Source organism: Salminus brasiliensis, chromosome 20 (assembly GCF_030463535.1).
Source record: "Salminus brasiliensis chromosome 20, fSalBra1.hap2, whole genome shotgun sequence".
Classification (NCBI taxonomy): domain Eukaryota; kingdom Metazoa; phylum Chordata; class Actinopteri; order Characiformes; family Bryconidae; genus Salminus; species Salminus brasiliensis.
This window is the reverse complement of record NC_132897.1, coordinates 30710152-30723334: the sequence shown is the minus strand read 5'-3', so window position 1 is coordinate 30723334 and position 13183 is coordinate 30710152. Positions and strand designations below refer to the sequence as shown.

Below are 13183 nucleotides of genomic sequence, written 5' to 3'. Positions count from 1 at the left end.
GGCTCTGTCACAGGAAGATGTGCTACAGGACAGAAATGCAACATGAGTGTATTAGTTGTTGGGTTTTGATTACCATTGTAAGATTACAAGACATCTACTGAAGATTCAGAGATCATACATGCACCTGTGAATGTTGGACTGGATGGTCTTGGATGCGGTCAGCATCCTCCGTTGTCCGTGGTTAATTTCCTATCCACAAAAACTTTTTAAATTTTGAAATACTTTGCAACACATTCGCCGTAAACTCCTTAAAAGTTTGTTTTTCACAGATTCTTATAACCACGACAACTCCAAAAGCAGAAAGCTGTGAACGAGGCAAAGGAAGATCGGCTACCGTCACACACACTCCCAGTCAGAACCCTGTGATGTCATAATTGACTTGTCCATGCCCTTGCCCTTTGTTTGGTCCTTAGCAACTGTTGCTCCACACTATATCCTAGGACGTGCCCAATTCTCAATCTGGGGTCTTGTTTGTTTTGTAAGTTTGTAAAGTCTGTTCTATCAAGAGTGCTAATCCAAACTTGCTGTACTTTATATTGGTGAAAGGGAAATGCTGGCAGTGTTGGGAAAGTGAAGGCCAGATTGTTCTTCCTCTGAGTCACATGAAACCAGCTGCCACATGTTTTCAAACTGCTGATGATCCACTGAACGCACTTGGAGTAGAACACTAAGAGCATTTTCACTCTCGGGCCACTTCAGTTCTGTAGAGAACCTAGATCCCCGGGTCACGTCAAACTAACTCAAAACGGCCCCAAATAATTAACCAGCCTGAGAGCACCTTCTGAGATGATCTCAGTTTGATTTGTTTGTGGTTCCTTCTGTAGTTCACTTGATTGTGAAATGCTTCCTGTTTTGCTTCACGCAAAGAGTCTCAGGAGGAGGCCACGGTACTTTTGGATATCTGAAAAGAGGACCAGATCTCTGCATCGCAGACAAATACTTGGGTTTTTCTTGTGACCTTGTGACCTTGTGAGCTTGTTTAAAATGAAGAAAAACAGGAAGAGGAGAGCAAGAGGAGACGACACCAGTTCTTCTTTTATCAGTGAGAAAGAACTCAGTGGCCTTCTGCAGAGGACCAAATGTCATGGGTTTAAAGGTCATTTGCAGATGGTTACCTTTCAGGTTTAACAGAGTTTAACTGAGAACTGAGTTTGGTTCTAGCTAATGAGTTAACCCTTGTTATTATTTTAGTCAAATACTGTCATCAAAGGCACAGTTAGACATATTTCCACACCATATAAATCTAATTATACAGTGCTTGAAAAGTATATTGTATTGTTATTCCTTTTCATCTTATTATTATTATTATTATTATTATTATTATAATTGTTCTTGTTTCTTCCACACATTTGTGCGATTAATACAGCCCAAACCGCTTAGCGTACAGACGCGGTTCAAACACTGTTTCGTAGATAATCACGCTGTGTGGTCTACTTCTAACTGACAGCGTGATGTCACACTCTCACACACCACACAGACTCACCTAGGACACCACTACAACCACCTCGCAACAACATAGCAACCACCTGGGACACCATAGCAACCACCTAGCAACACCATAGCAACCACCCGAAAAACACAATAGCAAACATTTGTGATACCATGACAACCACATAGCAACACCATAGCAACCACTTAGCCACATATTAGCAATCACCTAGCAACACCATAGCAACCACTTGTGACACCATAGCAACCACATAGCAACACCATAGCAACCACATGGCAACATATTAGCAATCCTCTAGCAAATCCATAGCAACCACCTGGAACACCATGGCAACCATCTAGCAACACAATAGCAACCACCTAGCACACCCCTTAAGTATTACTTGCCACATTTCAAGCACGGTTGTGGTTTCTTAAGGAAATGCACATCTAGTTTTAACGTTTTTCCTCTCAGGGGCTCATCCTAGGTGTATGTGATTACTCAGCAGTGTAAAAGTGATATCTGTGAATCTATAAGCTGTAGAAAAAAAGAAAGAAAGAAAGAGAGAAAGACAGAAAGGCGTATTAGTGAGTGTATATATCGAGTTCGTCAACATGTAGACTGTGACCTGTGTGGTTGGTGTGGTGCAACAGCTAACACCACTACCTGGCAGTGAGCTACCCCACCATGTGGGAGACTGGGGTTCGATTCCCGGCTTGGGTGACTATGCTGCACTACACCAATGAGTGTCCTTGGGCAAGACTCCTAACACTACATTGGCCCTCCTCTGTAATACGAGTAACCTTGTAAGTCGCTCTGGATAAGAGGGTCAGCTAAATGCTATAAGTGTAAAATGTAGCCAGAATAAAAATTGGCGTTTGCAAAAAAAAAAAATACTGACTGGGCTTTTTATTATTTCCAACAAATCCAATAATGCTTTTGTCCAGCACTAAACACTTAAATATGACTTTCATTTCTGATGCAAATGTCAATGCCCTCAGTAAACAGACGCTGCCACCGCTCTGTAAGCACCAGCGCCGGTTACTCCGCCTCAACAGGTGGCGACGCTAGTTAGCGCTTCGTGTGTTTTCCCACTACAGAAGTGAGGTGTTTGTACCCGTCCCCAGCACTACAGCAGCACAGCTGAAGCTAGAGTCGAGCCAGGTAGGTTCATCTGCTGAAAGTTTGGACAGAATATAGCTAGTATTACACGTTACACAGTAAACATATGCTGATGTTTTAATCTAGCAAAGCGCGGAAGCGACCTGACCTATCTAGCTATTAGTGCTAGAGATAGCTAGCTAGTTGTGTAGCCATAACTTCTCTGTGTTCCTTGGAGAGCTTCGCTAACTTTAGCTAGCTAATATATCAGACGAATAACTTTATCTAAATAACCAAACTTCAGTATACAGCTATAGCTAGCTATATTACATCGCTCAAATAGGTCCATATAATCAAAGTAACTCCAAAAGAATGCCGCTTTGTGCTGATTCTGTGAACTGTCCAAAATGCAGATCGTTTAGTAAAGTGTTTAGTTTAGCTAGCTAGTTAGTGCAAAGTATGGGTAATTTACTGTACTGTACTGTACTGTACTTCACTGGGTAGTTTTTGCCCGTAAGTCTGTGGCTAGCTCGCTCTTCCATTTGTTTTGCTACGTCGGCTAGGTCGGCTCTAAACTGGATAATAACATGGTTGTCACGAGTTTGTCATGTAGGTCTGAATTCCTCCGACCGGTTTCCACAGGGTGGTTCGTTCACTCCCTGTGTTTGCTGTTTTAGCCAAAGGCTGGTTTCTAGTTTGGAATGAACGTTTTAGGTGCTTTCTGTATCTGTAATCTTTGGAAATCAGAGGTTTTCACCGGGTGTCTCTCCTTCTTTCACTACAGCAACAGTCTCTACTCTTCTTGGAAGGCTTTACAGTAGATGCTTTACAGTAGATGTTTAACTTATTAGTGAGGTCGCGTAGTGAGTCGAGTGGTGCTCCCCTACTTCAGAGAATGCAGTTCCACTGGTCTTGCTCAATGCCGAGGAACTTTTTACCTCCTACTTTAGCTGACCCATATAAAGTATATCTTTTTTGCAGTGGTTTGATGGTATACAGTTGTATAAAGCTTATAGCTTGGGAGTATCTGCAAATTAATCATGTACTTCACCTGCATGGATACAGGTTTCATCAAAAGGTCTGCCAGGTGAAGGAGTAGTAGGTGAGGCGATAAGGAGAATGTGGGCAGAGCAGAAAAGAGGAATCCACGTCTCCCAGGCCGAGCTCCTCTGTAAAGACGGCTGTGGTTATTATGGCAATCCGGCGTGGCAGGGTTACTGCTCCAAGTGCTGGAGAGAAAGGATCCGCAAGACTGAAACCAGCAAACCAGAGAATGGGTAAGAGTTCTGAACCTATGTTTTTTGTTGTTGTTGTTGTTGTTGTTAGTTCATTGTCTACATCCTGTCCTCAGCACAACTCTAGTTGGTGTGGGCTTAGGTTAGCTGACTGAACAGCACAAAAAAATTGGGCATCTTCCTCCAAGCCAGTGATGAAGGGGAAGCAGATGTTAACCATACCCCATCATGTGGTGGGGGGTCCTAGCTTGCTAGGAAATTAGAAAGAAAACTGGGGTGGGGGGGCAGTGATTGTAGCTAGGACTGTTAATGCAAAAGTGTGTTAACCATCCTTCATTAATAGTCCATTCCTGACCATGTGTAAAACCCCCAGCAGCACTGATGCACTTGTACCAGTGCAACACACCATACCATGGCACTACCATTTCTGCCATACTTAAAGTTAATGTCACTGCTAAATGACCAAATTGTCACCCAAGTCATATCTGGACACTGGTCCTGTCGTTTAAACTGACCAATTGATCAAGTCTGCAGCTGTGAGGTGGGATGGGAGTCAAGCTTTGTTCTGTCTGCTTTTTTTTTGACTTGCTTTCACCCTCAGGGTTCATGGAGATGGAGGATTTCAGCTCACATTCTCCAAATTTGAGGAGAAGAAAAATGTGGAGAAGGGCAGACGCTCCAGTACAATGAAGCGACTGTTCTGGGGGACTCCCTCACCATCACGGCAAGGTATTGCTGAAAACGGGTTGGATGATACTGCAGTGTTCCAGCTTCCGGATAAATATTTGTATAAATACGTAATTTTGAAGCCATTAGAACTGCCCTTGTAAACACTGTGTGGTATCTACGCTTTCTGATCATTTTTTTCCTCTGGCTAATTCTCCCCTGGTGTAGAGAGGATGGAGACTCCAGTTCTAGACTCCAGACTCAGTAAATGGTTGAGAGACTCTTCCAAGCATCCATTGTTTTGTGACTTTTTGGGACATATTTAATCCGGATAATCTTACTAGGAGACTAAGTACAGCAGTAGTCATTTTTTTGTAAGCTAATCCTTTAAAAGACTTGGATTGGGGCAAAAAAGTAGGTAATATGTATCTGGAATGTATATCATTCTTTTCCCCACCATAATCCACAAATGAAATCCACAAAAAATAATGGGTAAAATAAATTGAAATAAAATTCTAAAATTAAATAAAGTTCTTCAAAGCCAATAATAGGGTTTTTTTGCATTTAAGTAAGATTGTGGAATAGAAAAATAATGGACATGTATTATAGTGATGTTTTTTTATGATTCTTTTAAAATGGTATTTCCATGTTTAGCCAGTGCACTGTAATGACATTCATCCTTACTACTTACTGTTTCTCTTATTGGCAGAGTCTTTAGAAGGTCAGCAAGCAGCACTGAAGGCCTTTCAGAGTCTGGAACCTGGAGACTTCCCTGGCTTCCTTAAACTCCTGCGCAAGCCAGCCTCCCAACGGCTACAGTCTCGCTGCACAGCCTTTCTCAACACCATCGAAGCCTACCATGTAATCATCTCCCTGACACTGTTTCCTGCCTGTCTCAATTTCTCTGTAAAAAACCTAGGCTCTTATGCAGGTTGACATGCTTTGCTTGTTTTTTTTTTTTTTTTAAGGACCTGCCTGTTGAGAAACAGTCAGACCTGGTACAAGATTTCTACCAGAATAGTACTGTTCACTTTAATGGTGAGTTAAAATTGTATATTTAATTGATGTCGAGAAATGCAATTCTATGATCAGAAACCTCTATATGGATAAATATATTTGAATGCTTGTAAGCCTACAGTGTTAATGCGTTTGACAAAGCAGTTACAGTGTAATGGTTTGCCTTTAAGTATAGCAGGACCTACATGTAGAGATAGCATTTGTCTCAAGACGCACTAAATACTTTGTGTAGTAGATATAAGCTTGAAGGGCCAATTTCATTAATATGGATTAGGCCTGGTCTTGGGGTAAATTGCTTTGCCAATTGTGGTTTTAGGATTAGCCTTAATCTGGGCCTGAAGTTATTAAGCGTTTTAGTCCACTTTTATTCCAAATTCTTTCAGTCAACAAGCACAACAGCATAAACATAGGCTTGCTTTATTGCATTTAAGTAAGATTGTGGAATAGAAAAATTATAAAAGAACCACTTCTTTTTTCCTGTATTAAAATGTAAACAAAAAAACTTAAAATTTCTAAAATGATACTCTTTGTAGTTCTATAGGTTCCCCCTTAAACTTTACTTATATGAACAACCATTAATTTGTGAGTCTGCTAAACACTTAAGTATTTACTGAGAACATTGATAGGCTTGTATAATTCTGTACTGACTTCCACTTCTCTGCACTGCAGAAGTGTAGATTTTGACACGAGTAGGTTTGTGATTATGACATGAGGCAAATTCAAGTACATGAAATGGGGAGCCAACAACAGACATGGTACTTATGAAAGGTGGTGTGGTCAACGCTAGTGTCGTTACCAGAGTAGCACTTAGCAGGAATAGTAAAAATAAATAAATAAATAAATAAAAGGACCACTTTTTTTTTCCTGGAATAAACTGATACATTCTTAAAATTCCTAAAATGAAGCTCTTTTCAGTTTTCTTCTATAAGGCCTTTTGATTCCCCTTAAACTTTGCCTATATGGACAACCATTAGTTTGTGAGCTAAATACTTTCCTTTATTGATCCACTTAAATAGACCACCCTGAAATAGTAAATGGTTGTAGGGTGATATTATAATACAAAGCCTGTGTATGAATTGTTGTTCCCATGCAGAGAAGCTAATTGTCAGTAGGATGATTATGATGTTAATATTACAGTAATTTTAGTATATCATTCTGCACACTTGAATTTGGTTTCCTGCTCAGTTTTGATGATTGAGCACCAATCAATTCAAGTTTTGATTCCTTGCTTTCAGGTCTGCCAGAAGAACAGGTTTCACAAATGATGGAACACATAGAGAAGCTTATCATGACACGTCTGCACAAGTGGGTCTTTTGCCATGACAGCTGTGATGATGAGCAGAAGGATCTGATGCTTCAGCGGAGGATCAAGTGAGAGCTGGTGCCATATTTGGGGTTAGATAACTTGGGGTTAGATAACTTGTTTCACCTGTTAGGGCTGACAGGTGAAACAGCTACACCATTACACAGACTGTGATCTAATGTGATTCACGATACAGCATTTACAATTCAGTATTGTCATAGTATTTTTAAATTTGACAAATTATTACAAATGTAAAGTTTAGTTTATTGGTTGAATGAATGTAAAGCAAGTCATGGTGATGGAGCTGTGGCGATGGGAACAGGGGATTGCATTTTTTTTATAGTGTTTCAAAAAACTTAAGCGTTCCCTTTTTATGATTGATTGATTCAGTCTGGTTCGAGTGACTAATTGTGAACTTCAGGTTTTTCCTTGTAAATCTGTCAGATTTACATTCTGCATTGTTGAGCATTATTATTAGAATGACTGAAAACACTACTCTGCTATAAAAGTGTTCCATGGATAGATCACTGAGTGATCACTTTAGAGCAATGGATGAACCAAAAATTGTATTTTCTCCAGTAAATTAATTTCCCTTAATGCCAAATGTAGTTCATCAACCAGGACATGTTTGTTGCCTTATGTTTACTTCTTAAGAATTTGTGTTGGAGCTACAGTGCATGGAGGCAAATAACCCACCAATTCATATCCTCATGCATCTTGTTAAGTAATAAGTTAATAGATTTGCTTATGTGGTTTCTTGTTGCCAAACCAGCTTTCTGTTTTATTCTGATAGGTCCTTAAACTGGGTCACCCCCCTGATGCTGCGTGTCCCCTTCCCTAAGGGCAGCTCTGACAGCGACCCATATTTACCTGCAATTACGGGTGATTAATTGTTCAATTGTGCAATTTATATTCTCTGATATATACAGTACCTACCTTTTTGTATTGCTCTGTTTAAACTCCAGTATATTTTGCTGGAACATTTTGAAACCATGCATGTTGGAAAATGTTTTTCTTTTGTTGTTTTTTTTACATTATATCCCACAGCCATCATTGAGATGGATGCCAAGCGCGCACCGCAGGACAAATTGGCCTGTGTGTCCAAATGCAGTCAGAATGTTTTCCAGGCCCTCGCGTTGGCCAACAGCCAGCCAGCAAATGCAGATGACTTTCTGTCGGGTCTGGTTTACGTTGTGCTGAGGGCTAACCCACCTCGTCTTCACTCCAACATGAACTACATCACTCGCTTCGGCCTGCCACACAGCCTGATGGCAGGGGAGACAGGCTACTACTTCACCAACCTGGTGGGTTTGCCTAAAGTATACAAATATGCAGGACATATGTGCATCAAGTAACGGTACAGAGTAACCCATTACAGTAACTAGTCAAATTCAGGGCAAATTTAAGTACATGAAATGGGGAACTAACAGACGTGGTGCTTATGAAAGGTGGTGTAGCACTCAGCAGGAACCTCTTAAGCTTATTGTTTATTGCATATTTAAAGCATCATTCAGAAATATTAGGAAATGTAATACTTCATTTATTATTCAAGCTTGAAGCGTGTTCTAATGTTACCTATTTAGTGCACTGTCATGTTTTGAGTAACCTCAATAAGTTACTAGTAACCTGTCTTCATACTTTGTCTTTCTTAGTCTTGTGCAGTGGCCTTCATTGAGAAACTGGACGGCCCAGCCCTTAACCTCACCCCAGAAGAGTTCGGCAGTTACATGCAGGGACGCAGCACACTCTCTAAGCCACCAGAGGTTGACAGCCAGAGGAGGGCCCGGGAAAACCGAGAGCAGCTGGAAGACCTTAAGAACCGTCAGGAGAAAGTGGACCAAGGGGTACGAACACTTCAGGAGCAGTTGGGGCAATGGGTACAATCTGTGCAGGAGAAAATGGATGAAGTTTCAGCTCAGTCCACGCTGCTGGAGAACCATCTAGCTGAGGCTTTTGAGAAGTCAGCAGTCAGTGCCAGAGACCAGTCCGTGTTGGTGCTCAGAGACGATGCTGCATCAAATAAAGCTGATCCAGGAGAGACAGAGTGTTGACCATTAAAGGAGTGTAGTGTCCTCCTAGTATTGGTTTGTATGCTGCATCTACACCACCGGTTAAAATGTAAAGCACATATTTGTATCGCTCTAAGGCTTGGCTAAACATTTTCAGCGTGTGGCTATATAATGTGGGTTTGACGCTACAGCAAGGTTAGGTTGGAATTTTGGAATTCTGGAGTACTTCTTTAATTGATGTCCAGGATCTAAGAAGCTTGTCATATATTCACATGCAGGCACATTTTAATGCACAGTTACAGGTTATTTTCTTAATTTAATAAGTAAAGTACAGAAGTTATCCTGATCCAGATGTTATGCCCGTATTAGGAACTCTGGGTTTAATATGGATTTCTAAATAACAGAAATGTTTGAGAACAGTTGTCCCCATTATTCCCTGTGGCACTCCTGAATGTCGCTGAATCCTCTAAATTGCGAGGTTATTATTGAGTTAGAAAATTAATGTTGCAGCATGCAAACTAACAATGCTGCGCCCTGAACTGATGACATAAGCCTGGCAACCTCAAAGAAATGAGCGAGTTTCATCAAATTAGGTTGGTTAGGTGTCTGGTGCTAGTATTGTTGTTATTATATAATGGTATTAAAATGTAATGTATTGCGACTTGTTAAACCGTGCATTTCAGAGGATCCAGCGGCATTCCGGTTTCGGGTTTTGGCATATTTTTATTTACCACAGGTTGTCATAGCTTCGATTTATGCAGCCTTTTCGTGTTTGTTTCTGTCATACAGGAATCCATCCTAGATCCAGAATTCTGCACATGAGAGCGACTATAGAAAATAACACAAATTGCAGGATGTACAAATGTTATAGCCTGTATTCTGTTTTAGTTTCCAATATATAAAATGAAGTAGGTAAATAGAAATTGTGATCTAAAATGGGTAGAAAAAAAGAATTTAAGTATTTTATTAATTAGCAAGTATAAGTAAATCCAGCACAGTTGCAGATTCATGTCAAATAACCGCCAGAGCGGTTTATTTTCCTGATAAGCACAAAGTGATTTGAGAATGATGTAAACACATTTCAAACAGGGATTAAACAGCAAAGATTAGCATTGCTGTGGGTACAGATCACATGTCAGGTTTCTTCTTAATGTCTTCTCAATGTCTCAGGGGTTTTAAGCAGGTTTAGAATTAATTAACAAAGTTACCTAGAGTTAATGTGGATGTTTCTGTAGTATCTGCAGTGTGTCTACTTTATCTTTTGCCTTAAAGTTGCTACAGATAACAGATAAAAACATTTATTATTTACAGTGGGGTCTAATGTTAGAAAGGTCTAAAGTAAGCACTTATTTAAACATGGATCTGAATTAAACACTCCCAATTAAAGACAAGGAGACTATTAAGAAAATGTAGGCACAAATGTTACTGTTTAATAATTTTTTCAAATTAAAAGACCCATATCTAATATGGTTTCTTGCGGGTTCACTTCGGATATTTATGTAGTTGCATGTAGCAAAACATACCTAATTCATTGTATATGTAATTAGCATCTTGGCTCTTGGTAGCCAGAATATAGGTAGATGTGATACAGGAATGTGCAAAAACAATGGTTTGCACATGTTTTTTGCAGTTAAATTTTCATATAAAGACTATATTGACTTAAAAGAGAGAAATATATATTCAATTTGGATTTCTATGTTTCTATGATCTTTAATTCAGTTTGAAAACCTTTTTTACCTCTTAAAATCTCCTAAAAACGCTTCTCCCAACAGTTTATATAGATGCAGATAATAATTTACCGAATCAGTATACACATTAAACAGCAGATCGAACCAAAAGTATAACCCAATTATACTGTGTGTGTATATATTATATCTGCGATTTCCATATATATTGTGAGTTATATATCTACACTAAGTGAGGTCATGCCTGTGTACGAGATCTGGGTCACTTTGAAAGGCACGAGAAGAAGTTTGACCTGCGGTGTAAATGCAGCTCTGTGTTTGTTCCAATGGTTGAACTGTTGAGGACTTTGGGTTCTTCAGAGTAGTGAAGGTTGTATTGCATATGTATATGTTTTCTAGTAATGAGTGTATATGTGTTTAAATATCATTAAGCGGGTACTCTTAGTTTACTCATTGTTCATGTACTACTTTTTCTGTTTCACCCGTGATCTATATCTGTTCGATTTTTTTTTTTTTTTTTCCATGTTGTTGTCTCATTGCCTCACAGTAAGTGCCAGTTCCTGAGGAACATTCCAGCAGAAAACACACAGTATGTATTAGTTCTTGAGGTTTAAGCACTTGATTTGATTGATGCTGGTATATGCCGATAAAATCAAAGGAAATTGGAACAGCTCAGTCATACCAACAGAAACTTTTTAACTGTGCAGATGGAGGTTTTCTTTACTCTAAGGCACAACCCTTCTTAGCTTTGGTTCTGGAGTACTCCTTGCCTGTGTATTTTAAGGTTTTTCTGCATTAAGATGAAGAAGAGCTTATTGATTAGTTTTTTAAGTTGGATCGAATAATATATGCAAGACAGGAGTGAACCAGGTCCAGGGTTGGGAACCTGATGCTCAGTGCTGTCCTGTTCATTTTTACTGCTGTTATTATTGTAAGCAGTGGCCAGATGGATGTGGATGTGTTGTGTAGCGGAAAGAAGGAAAAGAATTGCACTTTCAGAGGCTTCAGGTCAGCACAAAGAACTGAACCTCTCTCTATAAGAGCACTATAGTAATCCCAGTGTCTAAGGATGACCGATAATGGTCTCTGTTGTTAACTGTGAAAAGCCTGAGAAGTGAGCCTATGCAGACAGTTACTTCTGTTTACACGTTTTACCCGAAGGCCCTAAAAGGTCCCAAAAGAGATCTGATTAATGTGAAAATCCTTTCTGTTCTCAGTTACTAATAAAAATCAGCAGAACACTTCCACCAGCGTGTTTCATTCAAGCATGAAGAGCTTGCAAGTTTACTTGCTGTAGATGAAAATGCTGATGGAAAGCAGTTAATCGGTCTACTTGTTTCTTCCGCCTGTGTTCTGACAAAAAAGCCTCCATCATGATTGATTGCTTTTTAGTCCGCATAACTGGTGCCCTATGTTATTACAAATCTCAGGTGGAACTCTCGCATAGTCATTAATATTAATAATAAATAATATACAAATATAATACACTCATTATTAACAATTATTAGTAATGCTTTACCAAGCCTCCAATGCAGCTATTTTCAGATCTTACTTGTTTCCCTTAAGTTTGTTCTTTAGCAGATGGAACGCATATTCAGTTGGATTTTTAGCAGATACGATGTTCCTACACAGCTCAGACTTCACTGTGCTGCTGCCTTTAGTAGTTACTTCATCACTGATTTTTTACAGATGAGGCAGTATGCGAAGTCCATACTTTGTTCTTGCAATCATTCTGATACAGGTAAACCTTGGTCTCATCTGTCCACAAGACCATTTTTTCTGGTATTCTGCAGGGTCTTTTAAGTAAATCTGTAATCTGGTCACTCTGTCCATTCTGAGGATTCTGCTGCCATCAGCAGTAGAGGTCTTCATTGGCCTACCAGTCCCTTTGCGACTAAGATGAGCTCAGCAGAGTGTTTTTTTCATCTGAAGGATATTCCACACAATTTAGGGTAATCCCAATGTTTGACAGAGAACCAATTGTTGGTTATCCTCATTATAGCTTCTCTGACTTTGGCACAACTCTTTATCCTCATGTTGAACAATGAAAACTACAAGCTCCAAAGGTGTTTGCAGCCAAATGTCCCATGTCCAAACATTATGGTGCCTGCAATGAGAGGGACTGTAATAATAATAATAATAATAATAATAATAATAAAAAAAAACATGGTTGACTGGAATACACATTGGTGCATGGAACAAAGAAAAGGAACCTGACATTCATCAGCAGTGATGTAGAACAAATAGAGAAGTCTACAACATAAAAGCCAGTCTAAATGTTGCATATCATTAAAATATTATCTAATATTTCTGCATTACACAGACTCATTCCCCACTACAAGGAATCACTTGTGCTAAAGCAGAAATGCACAGATTTTCCCAGCTCTGACACACACACACTTCAGCTCAAAAAGAGCTACGCTCAGTTTCCCAGAAGTGCTTTAGTGTATAGATCATCTGTATCATTTTACAGCTCTAAATGAAACACGATGATTTTCCTTTTCTGGTGGGCTTGTGAAAAGAATGTTGCGCAATGCTTTTATTGGCTGGTTTGTGTTATTGCAATGGCTCACAGTAGCCATGTTTCAGTGCATAGCCTGGCATATCAGGCCATAGCATCATTTTAATATATTCACAGTATTCTACCAGGTGCTGCGTCTAGTTATCTAGCTAACTTACTGCATCTGGTTGTCTAGTGTTCGCTTTTTGCCTAGCATGGATACCCACTCTCTTTCCTG

General features: G+C 39.6%; 1 protein-coding gene across 1 annotated transcript; it reads left to right on the top strand.

Moving 5' to 3' along the window:
- The first annotated feature begins 2537 nt into the window (after positions 1–2537).
- Positions 2538–11692, top strand: LOC140542103 (rab5 GDP/GTP exchange factor-like). The gene is made up of 9 exons (XM_072664944.1): positions 2538–2593; positions 3596–3807; positions 4367–4494; positions 5141–5292; positions 5400–5469; positions 6684–6819; positions 7545–7633; positions 7799–8055; positions 8404–11692. The coding sequence occupies exons 2-9, from the start codon at positions 3650–3652 to the stop codon at positions 8800–8802; spliced, it is 1389 nt and encodes a 462-aa protein (XP_072521045.1). The 5' UTR covers positions 2538–2593; positions 3596–3649; the 3' UTR covers positions 8803–11692.
- The last annotated feature ends 1491 nt before the right edge of the window (positions 11693–13183 follow it).